General features: G+C 31.8%; 1 protein-coding gene across 1 annotated transcript; it reads right to left on the bottom strand.

Annotated features, from left to right (window-relative positions):
- Positions 1-1,775: 1,775 nt before the first annotated feature.
- On the bottom strand, positions 1,776-7,032 carry LOC109815796 (uncharacterized). Its single transcript, XM_083066983.1, has 3 exons — positions 3,981-7,032; positions 3,518-3,883; positions 1,776-3,061 (listed from the first exon to the last, which is right to left on the bottom strand). The coding sequence occupies exons 1-3, from the start codon at positions 6,679-6,681 to the stop codon at positions 3,048-3,050; spliced, it is 3,081 nt and encodes a 1,026-aa protein (XP_082923109.1). The 5' UTR covers positions 6,682-7,032; the 3' UTR covers positions 1,776-3,047.
- Between the last annotated feature and the right edge of the window lie 3,490 nt (positions 7,033-10,522).

Here is a 10,522-nt window from a genome sequence, read left to right as displayed (position 1 = left end):
CTAGTCCGAATATAAAGAATCCATAAACCAATTTCCCCTGTAAACAAATTCCAATATTGAATTATGAACAACATCATGTTTATAATATTTGTGAATCTTTATATTTCAAGCTTTTACTAGGATAGTAGAAGTTATAAATATCTTCCAAATCTGTGAGATTTAACAACTCATACTCCTTTTATATACTATAGTGACTTGGTGTGCTTCTCTAAAAAACTCATTAATATCTCATGGAGAGTCATGAATGAAGAGTCATAAATGAAGGGTTATGAATGGAGAATTGTGAATGAAAAATCATGAATGAAGATCCATGAAATGGAACAGTCATTCTATCCCCGGTAAATGGATAGACTTGTGGAGTGGTAGTAGATTAGTAAAGTTCAATCCATTCTAGAATCCTTTTTTGAGAGAAAGAGTGAAATAGAGTGAAAAAATTATTGTATTCCTCTTTGAGAGTATGTTGATTCTACCACACAGTGAGAATTGAGAGATAATCATTTAAGAAAGGTAAGATTTTTTCAATAATTCTCTTAAGCAAGAAAGACTATTTGTAATCTTACTTTTATAGTGGAGATGTTTTTTTTGAACTAGGTCCTATAGTTTGTCCTCACTCACATTGAGAAGATTTTCCACATAAATTTTTTGATGTTATTCTTCTACTCCTAATTCTTATTTTTACTTTTGCATAGTATCCATTATCTCTTATTTTATTTTTCATTTTTAAAGAATTTAAGAGATACAAATAATCAAATTTTATTATAATATATTTTTTATGCTTATTAGACATATATGTAACAAAAAAAAAAGTTTTACACTCACATTGTATATAAATTAAAATTTATAAATAATTCATATTCCACTAAAAATATAATTATATATAAAATATATATTTTTAGATACATATGCACTATTTTTAAAATACTATTGACAATGTCTTAATTATTTTCATTACTAAACGTAATTTTTAAATTAAAATAATGTTTTTGGTAGCGTAAAATTAAAATTATAATTGTATTTTATATCAACTATGTTAAATACCTTAAAAAATCATACATGAAATTTTCTTTTTATACATTGATACTAAAATGTTATAAATACTTAATATATGATAAAACTTAATGTGATTTAACTTTAATTTTAATTTGATAATAAAACTTAATTTAATAAATAATTTTATAGTTAATAAAAATAAAATAAAAATTTATAAATATATTAAATTAAATATTGAATATAAAACATGTCTAACCTTTCTTTTTTAACGACTATACACTTAATGAAGGTGTAATTAGTGGGGCAGATTGGGTATATAAGTAATCACACGTGTATATAGATACATAGGTGCATTTAACAACTTCTGAAATCAGTCTAGTGAATTGTATTTATAAGACATTATGTTTGAACCTTCTTATTATTATTAAAAAAAAATATTGATAAAAAATATATAAATGCACTTAATTAATGAGGATTAAAGTTATTAAAATCACGCATGTATAAAATTAGGTAAGAATTTTTTTTTTCAAACTTAAGTATGAGAACGGATAATATAATATTCTATGGAAAAGCCTGAATAGTTTTTCCTTTGAAGAACTGAGATGCTGGCAACCCGCAAGTCTGCATAAAAAATAGTTTTACGACAGATTTGATTGAAGGCTATGCCCTTCTCACAAAGCGCAAACCAAATAGGTGTTAATGTTATCACTTTGTTGCTGCGTGATCTACCATGCATTTTTTTAAGACTCTTCAGGATATAAATATAGTGAATATAAATTCTATAAAAAAAGTTTATCAGCAATTAATCACCTTATCATGTGCTTAAAATATCATTAGGAGATAAACAAATGTATGACTTTTGGCAAGAAAATATAGCATACACTCTAGTCAGCAAATCTTGCAATAAGTCACATTAATATGATGACATATAATGGCCTTGAGACTGTGCTGCTATATATTCGCATAGAAATAGAAAATTGCAGAACAAATTAATTAGTGGCAAATCCCCAATTCAATCCTCATGGTTGTCTTTTGTGAAGGATCCTACGTTAGAGGTTGATAGTACCTTCCTCAAACATTTATGGAATTTTCCGTAGTGGCTTTAGTTTAGCTGCTTTTTGTAAATGTTACTGTTATTACTACATACTCAGTAACTATGGGGCCAAACTTAGGTTTGTTTTCCCATAATTTTTGTTGGTTTTATAACTAACTTAATTATACACAATCCATGGTCATATATTGTGGTTTTATATTGGAGAGGCTCTGTACTAAAGTTAACAAGCAAGAGTATCTAATACCTTTTTGAATTAAACTTCTTGATAAACACTTCTAGAAGAAAAAAAACTTCTTTTTTAAATTTAAATCAATTTTTGAAGAAGTTAAATGAGATAATTTTTATAAATTAATTTATGAATGACCTAAATTTAATTTATTTTACTTTATTATTTTCTTTTTCAATAAGTGTTTGGAGAAAAACTTATCAAAAACAGACATAATTATATTGGATTGAAAACATTGAATACTTATGTTGGATTAAATAAGAGTAAATACATTGAATTTTTTTTAGATGTAATCATTAATGTAAAATTCATAGTTCTTATAAATTTATTTTATTAACTTTTACGAATTCAGTACCTCATAAACTAAGGTCAGAAGAAAAAAATCTTAAATGATAGTCATTTCTACACTTACTATTAAAGAGTTTTTGGACTCCCTCAAATCCAAAAGAAAAATAAACAAATTGGTATTGTACAACATAGGTGATAAATAGCTAGATCAAGAGTATTTTTATGTTTTTTCAACAAAATTCGGAAAATTACGAGTCATAGGAAATAAAAACATGAAAGTACTACTAATTGGATGGAGTATTACATTTGTTAAGTACATGTATGTTCCATGAAAGATGAACTGGTTTATTTAGATGATAGAAAATTCGGGTACATTAATAGGCATTTTTGCACCATTTAACTTTATTGGCAACACATCATATTGCATTCACTTTAATTGTTTCCAAAATAGCTGATATTTCATTCTAACTGTAATCCTTTTCAAGTGGCTCAAGTGTCAACACCTGAAATTCAATAATATATTATATTACATTTGTAATTTTCAAAAATAGTACAAGATATGTCAGAAAAATCAAATTTATCTATATAAACAAAATCAGGTAATAGTTGAAGCTAGTAATCATAAGTTATTATAGGTGTATCTAATTATCTATTTAAAGATTATTATGCATGTCATGAGAAAAATTATGAAATGATTTTTTTTTACATTGAACTATACATGTGCTAAAATACGTCTATTTTATGAAGATTCATATACAGATAAAACACGAAAAATTCTCAAATTTACTAATTAATTTTGAATAGGAAAACTTCATTTACTTATAAATAATAATCCATAAAAGACAAAGATAAACTATATATTAAACTTTTTTTTCAACGGAAAACTAGTAATTACAACAATAACCATTGTGTGTTGACTAGTTATATGTGGAGAATTAAGTAGATTTATATTTACTCACCAACAAGAAAGAGCTTCCTAATTCGATTAAGCTCCCTAGTGACATCAACCACATTCATTCTTTCATTTGGTGATTCCATAGAACAAGCAAGTCCAATCCTAAAAAGTGAAACTAAACACTTCTCAATATTTGGATTAAGATTCCAATCATTTCCTTTGAATGCAATCATTTCATGTGTTGGAATAAGGTGTGGGTCCAAAATCTGCAAAAGATTATCAGGAAATGAAATTGCAACAAAGTTACAAAGATTTTGACCATCTTGAAACATTTCATCCGTCGGTCTTTTTCCGGTGAGCATTTCCAACATAAGAATTCCAAAGCTGTACATGTCTCCACAAGTTGACACCTCAAAACCCATTCCATACTCTAAAAAATTCAATATATACACAATACTAATAAATAACAAGTTGACACAAAAAAAATGAGAATTAGAATATATAAACACCTAGATTTGAGAGCATACCTGGGGGAGCATAGCCCAGAGTCCCTATTATTCCAATTGTACTTGTGTGCTTAGAAGTGGTACCATTGATTGTTAAGAGAAGTCTTGCTATGCCAAAATCACTTACATGAGCAGTCATGTCATCATCAAGTAGGACATTAGATGGCTTCAAATCAGAATGAATGATCAGTTTCTCACATTCATGGTGAAGATAATGCAATGCAGAAGCAATATCAATCATGATATTTAATCTTTGATCAAGATTCAATATCATTGGGCGATCTGCACCAAGTGTCAGAGGATGCAACCATTGCTCTAAGCTTCCATTTCTCATGTACTCAAAAATTAGAGCTTTAAATTCTTGACCTTTGTAACCTGTGCTGGAGCAACATGTCAAAATTTGTACCAGATTTCGATGTTTAACATTTTTAAGTGCATTGCATTCAGTTATGAAACTCTTGTGAGCTCCTTTCCTTTGAAGGTTTAGGACCTTTATGGCAACAATTTTGTCTTCTAACTGAAGAGTTCCTTTGTAGACAGAACTGAAATATCCAGACCCTATCATGTTTGTAGTTGAGAATCCATTGGTTCCATTGTATAGGCTTTGGTAGGAAACTTTAGCCAACTGGTCAATTGTTGGGGAATCCAAAAATGGTTTCTTATTCCTTTTCCTTATCCAACAGATAGTTAGAATAATCGACAGAACGAGAATAAAAGCAACCACACTAACTATTACTGCAATCAACTTGAACTTGCGGGGTTTGGCAATAAGTTTCTTAACTTTGACAGGACATAGTGGTAGATGCAGTTCAGAAATACCTCCACAGAGCTTAGTATTTCCAGTCACCACTAACTCACTTGCATTTCGAAAGACACCTTCAGTTGGTACCTCACCATCCAACATATTAAAAGATGCATTGAAATATTGTAGGAAATAAAGGTTCTCTAGAGCCTTAGGAATTAATCCAGACAAAAAGTTTCTTGAGAGGTCTAAACGTTGAAGACCTCTGAGAGATGCCAAAGAGGATGGTATGATTCCATGTAAAGAATTTCCTTGCAAATAAAGGTGCTCCAACATTATGCATTCTCCAATGGTTATAGGAATGTCACCAAACATGCGATTCTCAGAAATATCTAAGAAGTTGAGATTTTTTAGATTGCCCACTTCTTTCGGGATTCTGCCACTCAATAAATTTTCTGACAAAGTCAAGTTTATTAGAGTGGAAAGATTCAAAACCTCTAAAGGTATGATTCCTTTAAAGTTGTTTCCTGAAAGAAACAAGTATTGTAGCATTTGGCAGTCTCCTATACTTGGAGGAATATTTCCTTCTAACATATTTTCTTCAATGTTAAAAAAGAACAATTGACTAAGGTTGCCTATGAAGGCTCCTATATGTCCTGACAACTTGTTTACACTTAAGCTTAACACTTGCAACTTCTGAAATTTCCCAAATGAGCTCGGAATAATCCCTTTAAAATGGCTATTGTCCATGGTCAACAAAATTAAGTTTTTTAGATTCCCTAACTCGGCTGGAATTTTACCTGAAAACTGATTTCCCCCTAGATATAATTGATGAAGTTGGGTGGATAAATTGCCCAAAGAATTTGGTAGATGACAACTAAAATTGTTGTAAGATATAGACAAGACTTTCAACTTACTACAGTTTGTCAATGAGTTTAAAAACTCCAAATCATTGATTGAATTGTCGCCAAAATTGTTCCAGGACAAAGAAAGTTTTTGAAGATCTTGTAACCTCCCCAGACTTGGAATTTGTCCGACGAAATTGTTTCGACCGATATTAAGTTTTGAAAGGTTAGACGCATTTGTGATGGAAAATGGGAATTGGCCTGAGAATTGATTATGACTAATTGAAAGTGTTTGGAGATTGGGGAGGGTATGGAACATGTTGTGGGGAAGAGAGCCATTTATTAACATATTTTCTGCAGCCGACATTCTAGTAAGAGATGACATATTATAAAGACAAGAAGGAAATGCCCCAGCCAATTTGTTGATATCCAGTAATAGAATTGTCAAGCTCTTAAGACAACATATTTCTTGTGGAATATGTCCCTCTAGGTTGTTTTCAACGACCACGAGATCAGTTAGAGATGAAAGATTCCCTATGAATGATGGGACTCCTCCTGTCAACTGATTTCTAGTAACATACATTTCTTGAAGCCTTCGAAGTGAGCCAATTTCATTTGGTATTCTGCCAATGAGATTGTTCCCATATAAGAATAAGTGTTTAAGATGAGTACAACATGTCAAATTTGTAGGAATTTTTCCTACCAATGAGTTATTTCCGACACTGAGATATTGCAGATGTGACAGCCGTCCCAATTCTTGAGGGATATTCCCAAAAAAACTGTTGTTTGAGAGTCTCAAGATTCTCATACAAGAGAGATTGCCTATGTGAGGAGATATGGATCCCTTCAACTTGTACCCTCGCAAGTTCAACTCTATAACTCTTTGATGCATGGGATTGCATGTGATTCCATGCCAGTTACAAAAGTGAGTAGAAGTATTCCAAGAAAGGAATATTTCATATGGATCAGTAAATATGGATTCCCTGAATTTGAGTAGTGCCAAATAATCGGTCTCATTTTCTAATGTAAAGACACCTATATTTGGACCAAACCATAATAAGTTTAATGTGAAGAGAGAAAACAGGTGGAAATATATAGACCAAAATGCAAGAAACATGAGAGAAAAATATTTCATTTTGATAAGTGGAGGCTGGAAGATAGATGATGGTATTTTTATTCCTTACAGAGCTTTATATAGAGTTTGGTAAATGCAGAAGAATCACATGCTGTTGCTTTTGCAACTTTCGTTTTGATCGATTACTCATATTAAGAGTCAAGTCAATAACCAATTGTTAATTGCAGATATATAAAATATAAAAAAAAAGTAACTGCGAATTAATTCAATCGCAAATACTTAATCGCAAGTCTAAGTTTGTGAGCTCCAGAAGGGTGTCACAGCGGAGGATAGATGCTTTGGAGGGATTGCTCGGGATTGGTCACACGGCTAAGATCGGAAAGTATTTGGGGGTTCCTATGACTCAGGGACAGCCAAGGTGCGCTGATTTTCATGATGTGATGGATAAGATCCAGGGGAGACTTGCAGCTTGGAAGTCCAGGCTCCTTAATAAGGCAGGTAGGCTGTGCCTGGTGAAGTCTACCATCTCCTCTATTCCAGTATATAGCATGCAAACTTTGTGGCTTCCTCAGGCAGTGTGCAATAAAATTGATCAGGCTTGTCGACGTATGCTTTGGGCAAAATCTGACAATACACGGTTTTGGTCCCCAGTGAGTTGGGCCGTTGTTACTCAACCTAAGGAGCTTGGTGGGCTTGGGGTTAGGGAGGCGCGAAGAGTTAATGTCTCTCTCCTTGGCAAGTTAGTATGGGATCTGCTGACGGCTCCACAGAGGCCTTGGGTTCAAATCCTCAAGAGTTTATATCTACACGGGAACTCTGTTTTATGTGCTCAAAACAGGCGAGGTGCTTCTCCAATATGGTCAAGTCTAGTTAAGGCTCTTCCTTCTCTTCGGGAAGGTTTCGAGCCTCAGCTAGGGTCGGGTGCCTCCTCCCTTTGGTACACGGATTGGTCAGGTACTGGGCTTTGGTGCGGGAGAGTCCCGTACGTTCATGTTGCGGACATCAACAAAACGGTCGCTGACTGCTGGGTTAGTGGAGTTTGGAATTTTGATAATTTGTATACTGCTCTTCCGGCAGAGCTGACTAGTTCAGTCCAACGGTTGCGGGTCGTCAATTCCTCTTTGGGAGTGGACCACTTTGGTTGGAGGGGTGATAACTCGGGTTGTTACACAGCGGCCTCTGGATATCGTTTTCTGACCCCGGGTTTGTCAACAGAGGGGGATATAGTTTGGAAGAGGGTCTGGAAGCTAATGATTCCAGAGAAGGTTAAGTTCTTCCTGTGGCAGTGTCTGCATTCAGCCCTTCCAACGAACCAGGTACGGGCTGACAGGAGGCTCTCTGAGTCCGGCGCCTGTTCGCGATGTTCTTGCCCCCATGAAACCATTTTGCATGCTCTGCGGGATTGTCCGTACTCGCGAGAGGTGCTGATGGCTGGCGGGGTTAGTACGGGGTGGTCCTTCTTGGAAAGGGATTGTTTTCAGTGGCTGAAGGGGATCATTTTGCACAAGGAGGCTATTACCCTATCCTTCACCTTGTGGTGGATCTGGCGGTTTAGGAATAACATGTTGTTCAACGGTGAGCTTTGGACGATCTCGGCGGTCCGGCGGAAGGTGACACTGTCTACGGTGGAGAACGAGGTGTTTAATGCTAAACGAGGTTTGTGGCTGGAGCAACCCCTATGGAGTCCTCCGGAGCATCCGTGGGCCAAACTTAACATGGACGGGAGTTGCTTGAGTGACATCTCTGCTATAGGGATGGGTGGAGTTATACGCGATTGGACAGGCAGGTGGCGAGGTGGTTTCTCGCGTGGAGCGTCGACTGGGGATGCGCTACGTGCTAAGCTGTTGGCTTTGGAGGATGGCTTATCACTTTGCTGGGCAAGTGGGTTTCGGAAGGTGAGTTGTGAATGTGATTGTCTGGAAGCTGTTTCGCTGTTTCAAGCTAGGTCAACGGAAAGGGACCACTTGCACAATCATTATGATGTTATTCGCCGGATTCAGTGCATGCTAGCCTGGGACTGGGTAGTTTACATTAGCCATATCCCTCGTGACATAAATTCAGTAGCCCATACGCTTGCCAATTGGGGGGTGCGGAACACGAGTTCCATTGTATTCTGGAGGAGTCCTCCTGATTTCATCCTGTTACAGTTAGGAAGAGACTCGGTGTCTTGAGCTTTCTAGTGTTTTATGTTTCATTCTTTACCAAAAAAAAAATCATATTAATTATTATCCGAAAATCAAACTTCTGACCTATAAAAGTGTTTAATAAGTGATAATTATTATAAAAATTAATAAATTTATTATAAATTATAATTTGCGATTAAAAAATAATGTAAAAACTTTTATAATATAATATATTTTAAATAAATTTATTTTGGGACAAAATTATGATTTCTAAGTTTAACTGTAAAGCGCAATATAGAACATCTCAATTTAAAAAACAATCCTTTTAATTAAAATTAAGGGCTAGTTTTTTAAAACTAGAAAATAAGTTTAAAGTAGGCGATTTATGTTTGTTTACAATTAAAAAATATTTTTTAAAGAAGCTAAGTTTTTTTATAAACTTTTCAAAATAACTTCTAATTCTAATGAGATTTTATATTCTTTTTAACTTCTGATTATTTTGAAAATCTAAAAACAAATGTATAAAAAATAAAAAAAGTGACTGTGAAATGTATATAAAGTGATTCTTTTATATCAAAGAAAATTTTAACAAACAAACCCTAAAAGTCAATTCGCCAACATGACCTTTTTCAGTAAATCAATCAATTGGTTGAGGAAATATTTATACTTTAATATTCAAAAAGAAACTAATAATTAACGTATATCTCTCTAAAAATGTAATATATAATCAGAAAATCAAATCAAACAACCAAAATATTAATAATATTTGAGTTATTAACTATGCCTCTTTTTTCTTTTAACACATTTATTCTCAATTTACAAAAAGAGAGATAAAATTAAGCTTAAGAATGTTTTAAGTCTGATGTAAAATCAACAATTTTGATTTTGATTTTTATAAATATTATTTTATATTTTATATTTTTCCTCTTTTAAAAATTTAGAAATATTATATTTGGTCTTTATAAAATATTTTTGATTCTTATAAAAATGAGTAAATTTTGACTTTACTATCTGTTATGTTATATTATGTTATAAATTGGTGTGTGTTTTTTTTATATTAAATTATTGAATGATGTAATAGTTATATTGGTGTGATTTGATCTCTTCTCTTTTATATATATATATATATATATATATATATATGAAAATTGGTCATTCACTTACATATGAAAAAGATTAAATTATACTATGTAAATTTTATGAATTATTATATTATTCAATAATTTTTAATCAGATGATATTTTCTTAAAATTCATTGTTGCATTAATTAAAATTTATTTTTTACTTAAGTAATATATACAAAAATTTATATTGATAAAAATTTATTAAATACCTCTAAAAATTGACATAATATATATTTTTTATATTAAAATATAAATAATTAGATTATCTTATAATATAAATTTTCAAGTTTTAAAGGTAATATAAATGTTGTAATCATTCCAAAAGTAGTTCGTCTTTTATCTTTATTTATATGTTTTATTGTGTTGATTTTTTTTTTTTCAATTTACTGTCTTTCATTTCTATGTTTAAATTAAATTTAAATATCTTTTAAAGAAATTTTCCGTAATTAAAAATAAATAATCATGTATATAATAATTTACTTTATTTATATACAACTATTTTTATTATAAATTTTAATTAAGAATAATTATAATAGAATTTATATTTAAAACATTTATTATAAATTTTAATTATATAAAGACATATTTTATTACATGTTATACACAAATTAAAAAAAAAAACTAGTTATAAAGTAAAATGTTATCATTATAAAA

The sequence above is a fragment of the Cajanus cajan genome, chromosome 11 (genome assembly GCF_000230855.2).
Source record: "Cajanus cajan strain Asha chromosome 11, NIPB_CcT2T_4, whole genome shotgun sequence".
Taxonomy (NCBI): Eukaryota; Viridiplantae; Streptophyta; class Magnoliopsida; order Fabales; family Fabaceae; genus Cajanus; species Cajanus cajan.
The sequence above is the reverse complement of the archived record's forward strand: the minus strand, read 5'-3'. Positions and strand labels throughout refer to the sequence as shown.